This window comes from Myotis yumanensis, unplaced genomic scaffold, assembly GCF_028538775.1.
Source record: "Myotis yumanensis isolate MYYU_CA2020_CCGP unplaced genomic scaffold, mMyoYum1.0.hap1 SCAF_16, whole genome shotgun sequence".
Lineage (NCBI taxonomy): Eukaryota > Metazoa > Chordata > Mammalia > Chiroptera > Vespertilionidae > Myotis > Myotis yumanensis.
In genome coordinates this window covers 51,652,409-51,668,900 of record NW_027223767.1, presented here as the reverse complement: position 1 = coordinate 51,668,900, position 16,492 = coordinate 51,652,409, and the positions used below count along the sequence as shown (strand labels likewise).

At 67.4% G+C, this 16,492-nt stretch overlaps 2 protein-coding genes across 2 annotated transcripts in view; one reads left to right on the top strand and one right to left on the bottom strand.

Moving 5' to 3' along the window:
- DNAH17 (dynein axonemal heavy chain 17) overlaps positions 1–10,709 on the top strand; it is a 62,548-nt gene extending 51,839 nt beyond the window's left edge. Inside the window, 12 exon segments of the mRNA XM_070395429.1 lie at positions 47–169; positions 548–741; positions 1,278–1,426; positions 2,594–2,721; positions 3,497–3,724; positions 4,768–4,959; positions 7,204–7,383; positions 7,618–7,800; positions 8,210–8,392; positions 8,744–8,887; positions 9,221–9,446; positions 10,334–10,709. Of these exon segments, the coding sequence (XP_070251530.1) occupies positions 47–169; positions 548–741; positions 1,278–1,426; positions 2,594–2,721; positions 3,497–3,724; positions 4,768–4,959; positions 7,204–7,383; positions 7,618–7,800; positions 8,210–8,392; positions 8,744–8,887; positions 9,221–9,446; positions 10,334–10,581 (2,178 nt within the window). The 3' untranslated portion in view covers positions 10,582–10,709.
- The window catches only part of PGS1 (phosphatidylglycerophosphate synthase 1), a 27,202-nt gene continuing 20,658 nt past the window's right edge, over positions 9,949–16,492 (bottom strand). The window contains 2 exon segments of the mRNA XM_070395430.1: positions 9,949–10,426; positions 15,094–15,221. Of these exon segments, the coding sequence (XP_070251531.1) occupies positions 15,102–15,221 (120 nt within the window). The 3' untranslated portion in view covers positions 9,949–10,426; positions 15,094–15,101.

Below are 16,492 nucleotides of genomic sequence, written 5' to 3'. Positions count from 1 at the left end.
GGGTGCCCCTTCCCGTGGCGGCTGAGCGGTGCCCCTGCGCCCACAGGTCTTGTCCACGAAGAAGGAGCTGAACCCGGTGGAGCTGGACTTCCTCCTGCGGTTCCCGTTCAAGGCCGGGTTGGTGTCGCCCGTGGACTTCCTGCAGAACCAGGGGTGGGGCGGCATCAAGGTGAGCGGTCGGACATGAACACGGTGCTCGCAGTTCCCTGGTCCCTGCCCGTGTCCCCGCACGCCGCCAGCCTGGTCTCGGGCGCGTCCAGGGGTCCCCGCCTTGGCTCTCCCGCCTCGTTTCCAGGAAAAGCAAAGCGTCAGGCCCCTCCTCACGTGCTGTCCACGCTCCGGGCCTCAGGTCTCTCCAAAACCACCTGAGGGAGGCCATCCCTGGGGTGAGACAGGCGCCCTGGTCCAGATCCCCCCGAGAAGCCGCCCGAGTCGCGTCCCGACCCGAGGCCCCTCTGAGGCCCCCGCTGCGTCCGGCTGCCCGTGGCTCATGGCCTAGCGGCCGGCAGGTCCCGGAGCCCGGCTCCCCACGGGCGTCTGTCTGCAGGCCCTCTCGGACATGGACGAGTTCAAGAACCTGGACAACGACATCGAAGGGTCCGCCAAGCGCTGGAAGAAGCTGGTGGAGTCGGAGGCGCCCGAGAAGGAGATCTTCCCCAAGGAGTGGAAGAACAAGTCGTCGCTGCAGAAGCTGTGCATGGTGCGCTGCATGCGGCCCGACCGCATGACCTATGCCGTCAAGTGAGCGCCCCACGGCTCCACGCCGGTCCTGGGGCCGGGGGAGGCGGCCCCGAGGCCGTGAGCGTCGGCTGGTGTTGGGGGTCCGCCCCGTCGGCGGGCGGGACCCTGGGCCTCAGCTCACCTGAGCGAGGAGGGTCCCGGGGTTATGATGAGGGGCAGGCGCCACCCCGTGAGCCCCGAGGTTAAAGGCAAGAGGCGTGGGGGGCATGACCTCTGTGGCCCAGAGGAGCCCCTCTGGGTGTTGTGGGGAGGAGAGCGAGGCTCGGCGTCGGCACCCGGGACCGTCCGCGGCGGCCACCTCCAGGGCCATCTCGGCGCCTTTGCAGAGAACGTTCTAATTTCCCAAGCGATTCCTGTGGACTCGAGCCCCCCTCCCCACGCCCCACCCCCAACCCCCCGTGGGCCGGCCATTCATTTCTCGGGGTGAGGGAGCCAGGGCGGGAGCACCCACACCCTCCCTGCCCGAGGGAAGCAGGCGGCTCTGCTGGAGCCGCCAGGAGACCACCTCCGGCCCCGCTGACCACCGCCTCCCCCAGGAACTTCGTGGAGGAGAAGATGGGCAGCAAGTTTGTGGAGGGCCGGAGCGTCGAGTTCTCCAAGTCCTACGAGGAGAGCAGCCCCTCCACCCCCATCTTCTTCATCCTCTCCCCGGGGGTCGACCCCCTGAAGGACGTGGAAGCCCTGGGTGAGTGCGGCCGGCGACCGGGCCTGTCACCGGAGGCGGGCCCCTGCCACCCGCCGGGTGGTTACTGCGGGTCAGAAACACGGAGAATGGCCAGCGCTGGAATGAGACCGTGTGGCTACTGTGTGAGACGGTGTGGCGGTTCCTTGGGGAGATGCACACAGAACTACACGTGACCCACAGAACTACACGTGACCCACAGAACTACACGTGACCCACAGAACTACACGTGACCCACAGAAGTACACGTGACCCACAGAACTACACGTGACCCACAGAACTACACGTGACTCACAGAATTACACGTGACCCACAGAACTACACGTGACCCACAGAACTACACGTGACCCACAGAATTACACGTGACCCACAGAACTACACGTGACTCACAGAACTACACGTGACCCACAGAACTACACGTGACCCACAGAACTACACGTGACCCACAGAATTACACGTGACCCACAGAACTACACATGACTCACAGAATTACACGTGACCCACAGAACTACATGTGACCCACAGAACTACACGTGACCGAGCAACTCCATGCCGGGCACAGACCCCAAAGAAACTGCGAGGTGCTCAGACGAGCGCTTTACACAGGTGCTCACTCCCAGCAGCCAAAAGGCAGATGCACCCAAACGCCCCTCGACGGGAAGGCATGGCCACGGGAAGGCATGGCCACGGGAAGGCATGGCCACGGTGTGGGTGCTGCTCGCGGTGGAATATCACTCGGCCACGAAACGGCAGTGGAGCGGGACCTGCCCCGCGGTGAACCTTGGGACACGGTGCCGAGGGGAAGCAGCAGGGGCCCCGTGCTGCGTGATTCCCTTTATCCGACACATCCAGGGCCAGCCGATCCAGACAGCAAGCAGATGGGGGTCTGCGGGGGAAGGAGGGGTGAGGAGGGGTGAGGAGGGGTGTGACTGTCTAACAGGTGGGTTTGCTCCTGGGCGGATGAGAATGTTCTGGAACCAGAGAGGGTACACAGCGCTGGGCATGTGTTGGAGTCGTACATGTTAAGATGGTGTGTAAGACGGTCCCTTGGCATGACGTGTGTTTACAATGAAAACGAGTGGGGGAGTGGGCGGAATCCCAGCCGTGGGTCCCAGAGCCGCCCCCGTGTCACCCGATCGCCCCCAGCGTTTCCCGGTCGCTCTCCTTCAGGGAAGAAGCTGGGGTTCACCATCGACAACGGGAAGCTCCACAACGTGTCGCTGGGGCAGGGGCAGGAGGTGGTGGCCGAGCACGCCCTGGACGTGGCTGCGGAGATGGGGCACTGGGTCATCCTGCAGGTGTGGAGCCGCCTCGGGGTGCAGGCACCCCCCGGGGGGCCTGGGGCCCGAGAGACAGCGGGTCGTGGGGTTCACGGTCACAGGCAGGTGGGAGGCGCCCACACCGGGTTCAGCTCTGCCTGGGCCAGCGGGTGGCGTGAGGCCTCGGGTGGCCCAGGGAACAGTGGGACCCTTCAGGGGTGAGACAGACACGGGCTTCAGGCCTGAGACCCGAAGGAGATCCTCCTCAGAACACGAAACACTAGTGACCAAGCGCCCTCCTCCCCCAACGAGGCTGCGCGTCACGTCCTGGGGGAACCCCAGCTCACACACCCCGAACCCCAGCACGCCCCGCCCCGTCCTGGGCCCTGCAGCCTCCCAGCCCCCCTCATTCCGCCATCCCCCTGCCCCCCGGGCTGCCCGGCTCCCGCAGACCCCAGTGAGGCTGACTCGACCCACAGGGCCTGGCCTGCTCACTTTTGCTGCTGTTAATCCTCAGCCGAGATATTTTTTCCATTGATTTTTAGAGAGAGTGGGAAGGAGGGGGAGAAACAGAGAGAAACCTCGAAGGAGAGAGACATCGGCTGGTTGCCTCCTGCTCACGCCCTGACCAGGCTGGGGATTGAGCCTGCAACCGAGATACGTGCCCTTGACCGGAATCGAACCTGCGACCCTCAGTTCGAGGGCCGATGCTCTAACCACTGAACAACCGCCGGGGCATGGCCGAGCGGCCTGTCCTTGTGGGCCCAGAGCAGGGAGGAGTGTGTGCGGGCGCTAACACGGGTCTTGGCCGCAGAACATCCACCTGGTGGCCCGGTGGCTGAGCACCCTGGACAAGAAGCTGGAGCGGTACAGCGTCGGCAGCCACGAGGACTACCGCGTGTTCATCAGCGCCGAGCCCGCCCCCAGCCCCGACTCCCACATCATCCCCCAGGGCATCCTGGAGAACGCCATCAAGATCACCAACGAGCCGCCCACGGGCATGCACGCCAACCTGCACAAGGCCCTGGACCTCTTCACCCAGGTGGGCGCTTCCTCCTGTGCCCGTGCCCAGCCCAGGCCCGTCCCCGTCTGAGCCGCTGGGGACCCAGAGCACACGGAGTCAGGGACCCAGAGCACGCGGAATCGGGGACCCAGAGCACGCGGAGTCGGGGACCCAGAGCACACGGAGTCGGGGACCCAGAGCACGCGGAGTCGGGGACCCAGAGCACACGGAGTCGGGGACCCAGAGCACATGGAGTCGGGGACCCAGAGCACGAGGAGTCGGGGACCCAGAGCACATGGAGTCGGGGACCCAGAGCACGAGGAGTCGGGGACCCAGAGCACATGGAGTCGGGGACCCAGAGCACATGGAGTCGGGGACCCAGAGCACGAGGAGTCGGGGACCCAGAGCACATGGAGTCGGGGACCCAGAGCACGAGGAGTCGGGGACCCAGAGCACATGGAGTCGGGGACCCAGAGCACGAGGAGTCGGGGACCCAGAGCACATGGAGTCGGGGACCCAGAGCACATGGAGTCGGGGACCCAGAGCACGAGGAGTCGGGGACCCAGAGCACATGGAGTCGGGGACCCAGAGCACGAGGAGTCGGGGACCCAGAGCACGCGGAGTCGGGGACCCAGAGCACACGGAGTCGGGGACCCAGAGCACACGGAGTCGGGGACCCAGAGCACGAGGAGTCGGGGACCCAGAGCACGCGGAGTCGGGGACCCAGAGCACGCGGAGTCGGGGACCCAGAGCACGTGGAGTCAGGGACCCAGAGCACGCGGAGTCGGGGACCCAGAGCACGCGGAGTCGCTGGGCCTACAGAGGCCAGACTTGAGCTCTGAGGATGCTCCACTCTGCTGCTCTCCATCCACACCACCACCAACACACACGCACACACATGCACACACATGCATGATCACACACGTGCACATGCTCATGTAACTCCTGTAGGCATGCACTCGCACACACCCCTGCACAAGCACCTGTGCACGCACATGCAGACACGCTCACACACACACCTTGCACTGCAGTCACCGTATTCCTAAAAGGACACCCTGACCTGGCGGTTGCGCCCCCTGCAGGACACCCTGGAGATGTGCACCAAGGAGATGGAGTTCAAGTGCATCCTGTTCGCCCTCTGCTACTTCCACGCCGTGGTGGCCGAGAGGCGCAAGTTTGGGGCCCAGGGCTGGAACAGGTCGTACCCCTTCAACAACGGGGACCTCACCATCTCCATCAACGTGCTGTACAACTACCTGGAGGCCAACCCCAAGGTAAGGGGGCCTGGTGGCGGCTCAGCCCCCGCCCACCCTCCTCCTCCTCTTGGTCTGAGTCACAGCCGGGCCGATCTGTCCAGCCCGCCCACCTGAGGCAATGACGGGCAGGCAGTCCTCGGCCGCCGCCCACAGGTGTCAGCCTCTGCGTGCTGCCACGCGCCCCGGGGTCAGGTGTCCGGCACCCCAGCAGGGATCCCCCCAGAAACCCCAGCCCCTTTGGGCGGCCTGAGCCGGCGTGGGCCAGGATGGAGACGGAGCCCAGGTGGAGCAGGAGGGAGGGGGCGCTTCCCGCTGGAACCCGAGTGTGTGGTCAGCCGCACAGCAGGGAGGACGGCACAAAGCCAGAGCCTCCGGGCATGGCCTGGCCCTGAGGGCCCAGCAGGCCCGTCTGCAGACCGGGAGCCTCCCGTGGCCTGAGGCGTGGCCCCAGGGGGGGACCGAGCCGGCAGAGTGGCCTGTCCCCCATGGGCGGCCCAGCGGCCTGTGTAGAGACCCCATGGCCCGGCCACCATCCAGTTCGCTTGGCCGACTCCCAGGAGGCCTGGCGCTCACCCTGCACCTGCCATCGGGGCCCTGGGAGGAGGCAGAGGCCGTCCCCTCCTCACTCGCTCCTAAGAGGAGAGGCAGTAAGAGCAGCGCTCGGCCGCGGGCAAGGGGGCGACGGACGGGCAGAGCCGCATCGTCAGAAGGGGTGCTGGTGCCAGGCGCCTGGGGTGAAGCCCAGCTCTGCCGCGCTGGCTGACACCCCCCCCCCCCCCCCCAGCCCTGAGCCTCGGGAAAACCCCAGGCCTCCAAGCATTAGGGGCTCCGTGACGAAAGGTGGGAGGCGCCCTATTGTAAGAAGCTGTGCAGGCTGGAGGGGGTGGGGGGTGGGGGCGGTGGGCGGGGAGCCTCCCCGGGGCGGCCTCCCCGGGGCTGACCTCTGATGACCTATGATGTCAGACACCCCTGTGGCCCCGGAGAGGACCCCCCCACCCCCGGCCCAGGCAGCCACCACAAGCCACCAGCCCAGTCAGCCGGAATGTTGTTTGGTTCCCTGGGGGAGGCGGGACGGCCCGGGCAGGGGTCACTTCCTGCGGCCCCACACGGTGGCCCACGGCTGCAGACACTCGGGGGGGCCGGGGCGGCCGCGTGTGCAGCGGGTCAGACAGGGTGCTGGCGCTCCGTGACCTGAGACGGGATCGGGACGCGCACACCGAACCGCCGCACGGGAGACGGAGAGACTGTCCGTGTCGCTTTCTCGTGTGGGAGGAAGCGTCCTGCTAGTCACGCAGACACCCACCCCCCCACCCCCCACACACACGCGCCAGGCACCGGCCAAGCTCCAGGGAGGCACCAACAAGTGACGGAGCTGACAACGTGGCCCTGTCCCTCGGCCCGCAGTCCTCCAGACACGACTCAGCCTCCCGGGGAGAAATGCGTGAAATGCAGAAGCTGCCGCTCAGCACACACCCATTGTGACCCAGCGACCATTTAGGGAATATTCACCGTCTGACCACAGACGCACGAGGCCACATTAGACCGATTGGCCAGCAGGATTAGAGCCTGACTGGCCAGCGCGCTCTTACTCGGGACGTGACCGGCCGGGACTTGGTGAGCAGGCCACCGACACGGACGCCCACTCGCCCTCAGGAGGCCGGTGCTCAGGGACACGCTGCGTGCATGCAAGGCGGTGGCGGGCGGGCGCCGTGAGGCCCCACACCCACGCGGCCCAGCATATGGCGGCCGCCAGCCCCACCAGCGCAGTGCGCCCAGCGGGTCCGAAAGGAGCTAAAATGCACCCTGGATTTCAAAAGCTTGAAACAAAGCGAACGGAGCACCAGGCAGGACGCACAGACGGCACCTCAGTGGGGCCCGAGGGAGGACCCACCAGAGACCCGAGGATGGACGTCATGGCCACAAAGGCGCACGGGGCTGAGAGTCAAAGCCCACCCGGCAGAACGAGACCGCTCTGCTCCGTGGACGCGGAGGGAAGGGGCGCCGGGCCCACGATGTCCCCGAGTGTGGGCAATCGAGGAGGAGCGGGCGCAGGGCGAGCGGGGCCAGCGGGGGCCGGACGGGTGAGGGCCCCGGCAAAGTCACAAAGTGCAGGGAGAAGGCTGCGGGCAGAGGCCCAGGGCTGCTCCCGCCGGAGACAGACACGCAGAAGCGGGTGGGGGGCGGGGAGACCAGCCTGCGGGCATTGGGCGAGGAAGGGCTACTGTGTGGGGAGCTGGCCTCTCACTGCGGCCTCCTCCCCAGGTGCCCTGGGACGACCTCCGCTACCTGTTTGGGGAGATCATGTACGGCGGACACATCACGGACGACTGGGACCGCCGGCTGTGCAAGACCTACCTGGTGGAGTACATCCGGGCCGAGATGCTGGAGGGCGAGATCCAGCTGGCCCCCGGCTTCCAGATCCCCCCCAACCTGGATTACAAGGTGAGGAGGCTTCCCGGGGGACAGCGGGGACAGGTCAGTGCGTCCTGGCCGACTGCCTGGCGAGAGCCTCACGTCACGGAAGGAATGTCAGGAACTGAGCCAGAAGCAGGAACCAGATGGGGGACTGGGGGCGGGGAAGCACCCGGGCAGCAGTGGGGTGCACAGAGGGTGGGATGTGGGCAGAACATTCTGGTAAGAAGGTCCTTGCTGACCCCACCCCCACCCCCATCTCAGGGTTACCATGAATATATCAACGAGAACCTGCCCCCCGAGAGCCCCTACCTGTACGGCCTGCACCCCAACGCGGAGATCGGCTTCCTGACGGTCACCTCGGAGAAGCTGTTCCGCACGGTCCTGGAGATGCAGCCCAAAGAGACGGACTCGGGCGCCGGCACCGGGGTGTCCCGCGAGGAGAAGGTGGGGGCCTGACGTGCAATCCACCCAGTGACAGTGAAGGGCAGTGTCCGGAGCCCGGGCTCACCAAGTGCACCCCGATTGGCAGAAGCCCCTCGGAAACTGTTAGCAACCACACCACCCCCTGACCCTCGGTGACCCCACGGCCTTGGTGACCCCACAGGGGAGGATGCAGGTGCCTGGATGAAGGGACCAGAGGCTCCCCTGACAGCCACAGGCCTTGCCAACAGGCCACGACACCCTCCCCCGCCGTGTGTGCTGCTGTGCTCTGGCCACGCCATGTGCCTTTGCTCCCGGATTCAGGGCTGGGAACGTGGGCACGGGGCGGGGGCGGGGGGGTAGGGGGGGTGGCGGCGGCAGGCTCCGGCCCCGGCGGCGGGGCGGGCGGTGACGCCTGCGGGCTGACTCCCAGGTGAAGGCCGTGCTGGACGAGATCCTGGAGAAGATCCCGGAGTCGTTCAACATGGCCGAGATCATGGCGAAGGCGGCCGAGAAGACCCCCTACGTGGTGGTGGCCTTCCAGGAGTGCGAGCGCATGAACATCCTGACCAACGAGATGCGCCGCTCGCTCAAGGAGCTCAACCTGGGGCTGAAGGTAAAGGGAAGACGGGTCAGCTAGGCCCGGACGGGTCAGCTGGGGCCGGACATGACGTGGGAACCGGCTGGCCCCCCAGGCTGACTCACCACCTCAACTGCAAAGAAACCACCTACCCCAGGCCACGGGGTGCCTCGGGCCCCTGGCGCTGGCCCCCGAATTCCCTGGTCGGAGCTGTGGGCGTCCAGAACAGGCCCTGGAGGGCATCCTGACTGTGGCCCCCACGGGCATCTGCAGAAGCACCCGGTGGCCCACACCCCGTGGGAAACCACATTCCCACGACACACGTGGGCGGGGCTCTCCCGCATGGCCCAGCCTGGGCCCCCAGCACCATGTCTGTCCGTCCCTCAGGGGGAACTGACCATCACGACAGATATGGAGGATCTGTCCACGGCGCTCTTCTACGACACGGTGCCCGAAACGTGGATGGCCCGGGCCTACCCGTCCATGATGGGCCTGGCAGCCTGGTACACGGACCTGTTGCTCCGCATCAGGGTGAGGATGGGGTCCCTGGCCTCAGTGTACCCCCCTCTGCCCAGAGCCCGCGGGAGCACGCTGCAAGGGGGTGTGTCCTGAGGCCTGCGAGCCCGCTGGCCTGGCCTTCGTCAGAGCAGGGTCGGGAGGGTGCGCCCAGGCCCATAGATGCCGACAACGCAGGCCCTTCCTCCCGGGGAAGGAGAACAGCTGCCTCCTGGGCACGGAGGGAGCTCCCGCCACTGCGTCCCCACCCCTCAAAACGGGGCGACAGGAGAGCGGAGGCACGGGCAGCAGCGGCTGCACCATCCGCCGTGAGGCCCTGGCGCTCGGCTGAGACCCCTCTCCTCGCAGGAGCTGGAGGCCTGGACCACGGACTTCGCCCTGCCCACCACCGTGTGGCTGGCCGGCTTCTTCAACCCCCAGTCCTTCCTCACGGCCATCATGCAGTCCATGGCCAGGAAGAACGAGTGGCCGCTGGACAAGATGTGCCTCTCGGTGGAGGTGACCAAGAAGAACCGAGAGGATGTGACCGCGCCCCCGCGAGAGGGCTCCTACGTGTACGGGCTCTTCATGGAAGGTAGGAGGGTGCGGTCCGGGCCCCAGAGCCCAGCGCCCGCCGACCACGGGCCATGCGCGCCGTGGGGGGGCTCGCGGAGCTGGCTGGACAGTGACGGGGGCCCAGGAACAGGCTGAGACGGGTCCGAGGGGATGGAAGCAGGCACAAGAGGCAGCCGGCAGGCCCGCCCTCACCGAGCGCCCGTCTAGGGGAGGGGCTCAGCCCTTCCAAGCCTGGGGCTGGGCCCAGGGCAAGTGCATCTGACAGATGAGCCAGAGCCCCTGTGGTCTCCCCCGCCCCCCGCCCACCCTCTGCTGCCCCGGCACAGGTTTCAAGGGAAGGGGGCCTGGCTGTCCACCTCCCAGGAGCCTGGCGCCAGCTGCCCGAGGGGCCAGGAATGGACAGCAGGAGGGGAGACCGCCGGGCCAGCCCAGATGCCACACGCAGGCCTGCCCCCCTGCAGGTGGCATCTCCCCTCCCTCCCTGGGGGGCCGGGCCCGTTCCCACATCACCACAGACCAGCTCAGCAGCCATCTCCACGTTTATTTGGGATCACAGATGGGAAAGATAAACATCACTGAACAGGGAGGAAACACCAGCAGCCTGGGTGGAGGCAGCAGTTCCAGGCGGATGCGGGGCGGGGGGCGCGGGGCGGCGGGCAGAGCAATGGCCGCCTGTGGAAGCAGCTCCGGAACATCCCAATGTGAACAGGTGGAGCGCGGCGGCGAGCTGGGCCCGGTGCCCCGTGGGGTGCGGGCGGTCACACAAGCCCCAACGTGTCCCACTCACGACTCCATCTTCGGCGATTCCTGTGCCCCTGCCCCGGCCTGGGCCTGTGCGCTGGGGCGGAGCCAGCCGCGCGGCTCTCCCTCCGGCCCTCCCGGGCTCACGGCCGCACTGCCCCGCAGGCGCGCGCTGGGACACGCAGACCGGGGTCATCGCCGAGGCGCGGCTGAAGGAGCTGACGCCCGCCATGCCCGTCATCTTCATCAAGGCCATCCCTGTGGACCGCATGGAGACCAAGAACATCTATGAGTGTCCCGTGTACAAAACACGCATGCGCGGCCCCACCTACGTCTGGACCTTCAACCTGAAGACCAAAGAGAAGGCGTCCAAGTGGGTGCTGGCGGCCGTGGCGCTGCTCCTGCAGGTCTAGCCCCTCCCCGGCCAGGCCTGACCATCATCGTCCTGGGACTAGCATGGACTTAGAGGAACTGAGGGCCGCTGTCTGTCAACACGGTCAGGGCCCGTGAGCGCGTGCGCACCTGACCAGCCAGACGGCGAGGGGGGGGGGGGGGGGGGGTGGCGTGTATTGCATTAAAACCACTGAGTTACTGAGCTGTGCCTGCCTGTCCCCTGGGCCGGCCGTCAGCTCCACGCTGGTGACCACAGGGCCTGGCCCATGCACAGGCGTGGACACAGGGCTGGAGTCCCAGCAGCCGGGGCGAGTGTCCCAGGAACCAGGTCCCCACGCCTGACTTCCCAGGAGGGCAAGTCAGTTAAGTTCCCACCGGCAGCTGGGAGGGAGGGTCGGGACCCGCGGCCGTGCCCCCCAACCAGACGCTAGGTGCCGATGGCCCATTGAGGGGACAGGTGTGCCCCATACACAGGAGCATCACCCACCCCCTTCTCCAGGGGAGAACACTGTCGGCTATGGCGATGCCCCTCCACACGCAGGTGCCATCTCCACAGCTGAAGCGCGTCCCCACCAACTGCCCACGTCCGCACGGGCGGAGCATGGACTCGGGACCAGCTTAGCCGTGTGTGCTGGGAGCTCACAGGCTTCCACACAGAACCCCACACTGGGCAGCGATTCCGTCTTCCTCTCTCTGTCCCGTCCTGCAGGCCTGGTGTCTGCCCCACAGCCTAACTCAAAGCCGGGGGCCCGGAGGGGCCGGGAAGAGGGGAGAGAAAATCACCCCTCAGCCCTCCCTCCCTGGGCCCAGAGGGTGGGCTGCAGCCAGGAAGGCAGGAGTCCAGGCCAAGGAGCCCAGGTGCCCAGCAACCACCTCTGCTGGCCAGGAGGGGTCACTGCGGCCCTTCCGTCCAGGCGCGAGGGACAGGAGATGAAAGGCCAGTGGCCACCAGGCCCCTCCTGTCAACCCCCGATAACCACCCCACGGGGAGGTTCCCCAAGTCTGCCTTGGGGGCCTGAAACAGTGCTTATTCCCACTACACACTGGGGGCTGCCTGCGTTCTCTCCAAACTTCCCCGTGGGACAGTCAGTGACAGGAGAGCAGGACGGGTAACCTGCCTGCGTCTCAGCACTTGGCCCTGCGCCTGACTGAGAGGGGAGCCGGGGAGCCAGGGGGCCGAGGTCGGGGAGCAGCCGGGGCTGTCCTGAAGGTGATTAGCGGAGACAGGGAGTGGCGCGGGGAGGACTGGCTGCGGGGAGGACAGGCTGCGGGGAGGACAGGCCGCGGGGAGGACAGGCCGTGGGGAGGACAGGCTGTGGGGAGGACAGGCTGCGGGGAGGACAGGCGGGGGGAGGACAGGCGGGGGGAGGACAGGCTGTGGGGAGGACAAGCTGCGGGGAGGAGAGGCCGTGGGGAGGAGAGGCCGCGGGGAGGACAGGCCGTGGGGAGGACAGGCTGCGGGGAGGACAAGCTGCGGGGAGGAGAGGCCGTGGGGAGGAGAGGCCGTGGGGAGGACAGGCCGTGGGGAGGAGAGGCGGGGGGAGGACAGGCGGGGGGAGGACAGGCTGTGGGGAGGACAGGCCGTGGGGAGGACAGGCGCGGGGAGGACAGGCCGCGGGGAGGACAGGCGGGGGGAGGACAGGCGGGGGGAGGACAGGCCGCGGGGAGGACAGGCCGCGGGGAGGACAGGCCGTGGGGAGGACAGGCGGGGGGAGGACAGGCGGGGGGAGGACAGGCTGTGGGGAGGACAGGCCGTGGGGAGGACAGGTGCGGGGAGGACAGGCCGCGGGGAGGACAGGCCGTGGGGAGGACAGGCGGGGGGAGGACAGGCGGGGGGAGGACAGGCTGCGGGGAGGACAGGCGGGAGGAGGAGAGGCGGGGGGAGGAGAGGCCGTGGGGAGGACAGGCTGTGGGGAGGACAGGCTGCGGGGAGGACAGGCTGTGGGGAGGACAGGCGGGGGGAGGACAGGCTGTGGGGAGGACAGGCTGCGGGGAGGACAGGCTGTGGGGAGGACAGGCCGCGGGGAGGACAGGCGCGAAGAGGACAGGCTGCGGGGAGGACAGGCTGCGGGGAGGACAGGCTGCGGGGAGGACAGGCGGGGGGAGGAGAGGCCGTGGGGAGGACAGGCGCGAAGAGGACAGGCTGCGGGGAGGACAGGCTGCGGGGAGGACAGGCTGCGGGGAGGACAGGCCGCAGGGAGGACAGGCCTCGGGCGGGGAGGACAGGCCGTGGGGAGGACAGGCTGTGGGGAGGACAGGCCGTGAGGAGGACAGGCGGGGGGAGGAGAGGCCGTGGGGAGGACAGGCGCGAAGAGGACAGGCTGCGGGGAGGACAGGCGGGGGGAGGAGAGGCCGTGGGGAGGACAGGCGCGAAGAGGACAGGCTGCGGGGAGGACAGGCTGCGGGGAGGACAGGCGGGGGGGAGGAGAGGCCGTGGGGAGGACAGGCCTCGGGCGGGGAGGACAGGCCGTGGGGAGGACAGGCTGTGGGGAGGACAGGCCTCGGGCGGGGAGGACAGGCTGCGGGGAGGACAGGCGCGGGGAGGACAGGCTGTGGGAGGACAGGCGCGGGGAGGACAGGCCGTGGGGAGGACAGGCCTCGGGCGGGGAGGACAGGCCGTGGGGAGGACAGGCTGTGGGAGGACAGGCCGTGGGGAGGACAGGCCTCGGGCGGGGAGGACGGGCCGTGGGGAGGACAGGCCGTGGGGAGGACAGGCCTCGGGTGGGGAGGACAGGCTGCGGGGAGGACAGGCCGTGGGGAGGACAGGGCCGCGGGGAGGACAGGCTGTGGGGAGGACAGGCCTCGGGCGGGGAGGACAGGCCGCGGGGAGGACAGGCCGTGGGGAGGACAGGCTGTGGGGAGGACAGGCCTCGGGCGGGGAGGACAGGCCGTGGGGAGGACAGGCTGTGGGAGGACAGGCCGCGGGGAGGACTGGCCGCGGGGAGGACAGGCCGTGGGGAGGACAGGCCTCGGGCGGGGAGGACAGGCCGCGGGGAGGACAGGCCGCGGGGAGGACAGGCCTCGGGCGGGGAGGACAGGCCGTGGGGAGGACAGGCCTCGGGCGGGGAGGACAGGCTGCGGGGAGGACAGGCGGGGTGGCCGTGGGAGCCCGTGATTGCTCTGGTCCCACAGAACCTGCAGGAAGGTGAGCGCTGTTTACCGAAAGCCTCTCCCCGAACAGACACGTCCCGGGCAGCACATTCTTTTGGCATCTCTGGTCTAACGGCCCCTCAGGACAAGTGAATAACTAGTTGGAAGCAAACAGCTGACTGAGGTGAAGTGGTCCCGGGCAGTGGCCACCTCCCAGCCTCAGCCCTCAGGTGGCCGGGCCCTGGGCACACAGATGCCCTTGGTCTGCCACCAGCCGCCCAGCACTGGAGCCGCCGGGGCCTGTGGAGGGGACGTCAGAGCCGCCAGTCCCTGGGAGGGAGCCGTGACACCGGCCAGGCTGCGTGCAGGACAGAACCCACCTCGTCCCGTCTGCAGTCTGTGCCTGAAGACGCGGGGGGAGGGGTGGGCTTTTATAAATGCCCAGGACATGGAGAAGGGGACACGGAAATGCTATGAGTGAGCCCAGTAAAAAGTTTCAAGGTAAAACATTAAGGAACCCACAGATTAGAAGAGACTCAGAGGCCACGTCCCCAGTCACAGGGCGCGACCTCAGTCAGAGGCAGCAAAAGACTGAACTGAGATAAAAATACTGACAAGGCGACCGGGACTGCAAACACCTCTGGCATCTGATGACACCGAGGAGTTCCTGCGGATGTTTAACCAGGCACAACAGGGTCTAATGGTGGGGGGTGGGGGGTAGGGGGTGGGGTTTTATATTCTAGGGGGACCCAGGGGAACCCTCGCTGTAAACACAGAGCTCCAGGCTGAAAACGCCGGCCACAGCCCTCACTCATCTCCGACTCCCCTCACTCTCCCTCCCCCACAAGCCAAAGGCCCGAAGTTCCCCGCCCCAACCCGGTGTGGCCAGGACCGGTGGGCCAGCTGGGGTGAGAGCAGAGGACAGTCCCTCCCTCTAGTGGCAGCCGCACCCTGCCCGGCCCCCCGGCGCCTGGACAAGTCCCCCGCTGCGGGCCCTGTCACCAGCTGCGCGGAGAACACCGCGCCTCTGCAGGCACACGGCGGACAGTGCCAGGGAGACGGGCCACAGCCCCGAGGTCTGGCTCCCATGATCTTGCCTGGCGGTCTTGCCTGGTGAGCCACGGCTGCAGGGCGGCGAGCCGGACCTCCCCGAGCAGAGGGCATCCTCCCCCACTCCTCCTGCCTCTAACGCACGTGCGGCTCCAAGCAGGGGACACAGAACCACCCGTGACGCTGACCCCGAACGGCCGGCCCTGGGACTCGGAGGAGAGGCACCCGACCGAGGGGAAGGGCTCATCCAGCAGCGGGCGCCGCACACGCTGTGCCCGGCCACGCCCCAAGACACACTCTGTGACCAGCGGACAGACCTGCTGGGGCCGAGGGACCGCCTGTCCCCAGCGACCCGGCACTGTGCGGGGGTGGGGCGGCACCGGAGGCATCACCTGTGTCCTCAGAAGAAGTTCTTGATCAGCGGGGTCACCATCTTCACCCACAGCTTCACCTGCCGACCGGGCTGCTGGAAGGTGGCGGGGGACACCACGCCCGACCGCAGGTAGAGCTGCGCCTGCTCCTGAGGAAGAGCACAGGGTCAGTCTGCGGGCGGGCCCAGCCCGTCCCCGAAAGCTTCCTTAGAAAAGCGAAGCAGCGTTTCTAAACGTAAGACCCACATGAGGTGGAGCAGGCGGTTGAGAGTGAAGAGCCAGCTGGAGAGAAACAGCTACCATCTGCCCTCGCTACCTGAGCGCTGCCCTTTGAGGAGGATGTTCTAAAGGAGACATATTTCTCTCCCTCGTTGGCAAAGGCTTGTAGCGCCATTGGAACCACAGGGGCGGCCCTCACGTGCACAGGGGAAGCCTGAGCTCCGCCCCACGGAGGAAGGGCCAGCGTCTCTAGCTTTTCTCAACTTTTCCCATGAACGGTTATCACGTTCAGACTTAAATCCAGTTAAACGCTTTTCTAAGCCCAGTCAGTCACCAACTGCGTTCGAGTCGGTGAAGGAGGGGAGGGTTTCCTGTTCGCTTTCGCAGGGGCTGTCAGCTGCCCGGCCACACTCCCGCGGAGACCCAGCAGCCACGGCTATGAAGGTCCCCGTCCACTGAGGGACCAGCAGCACCAGGGGAAACACTGGGGGGCGGAGGGCTCCCAGGGGCGGGAGCGAAGGCGCGTCCCTGGCCAGCTCCTGACCTTGCGGAGGCGAGGCCACCGTGCCCGGGGAGCACTGCAGACCCGGCCCCCGCTTCCTGCCAGGGCTGGGGGGACCTCTGCGCTTGGGTCCACACGGCCCCCCACCCGGACGGCCTTTCCGGCCCAGCGCGAGCCCCAGGTCCTGGCGGCTGCTGCAAGGGCCTCAGCACTGACTGAGGGGCCTGATGGACAGGCAGCGTCCGTCTCGGGGGGCTGGTCTGAGGTCCCCACAGACCGGCTCAGCCTCTGTTTCCATGAATGTGCAGCCAAGAACTCAATTAAATGAGCAGAAGCCTCAGGCTTCCTCGCAGACTCCACGCGGAGGAGAAGGAAGTCAGGTGACGGGGTCCCAAGGCTGTTCTGGGGTCACGATGGGTAAACCGTGTTCTCCGAACAAAACCAGGAAGCTTTCTGCTTTACTGTCGGTGCTCAGCGAAGGGAGGGACTTCGGGCTCCGACACAATGTGTCCCCCACGATGCCCAGCGTGACCCCGGGCCTTCCCTCCCATGAAGCGCCGTGCGCCTGGGCGCGGGCCAGCAGCGGGTTTCAGGGACTTTCTGGGCTGTGCCGAGGCCGTGCGGCTGGTCAGTCCAGGGCTGGGGTAATCCATGGGCCTCCCCGGGGGTGGCCGCTGTCCCAAGACACGGACACAGGCG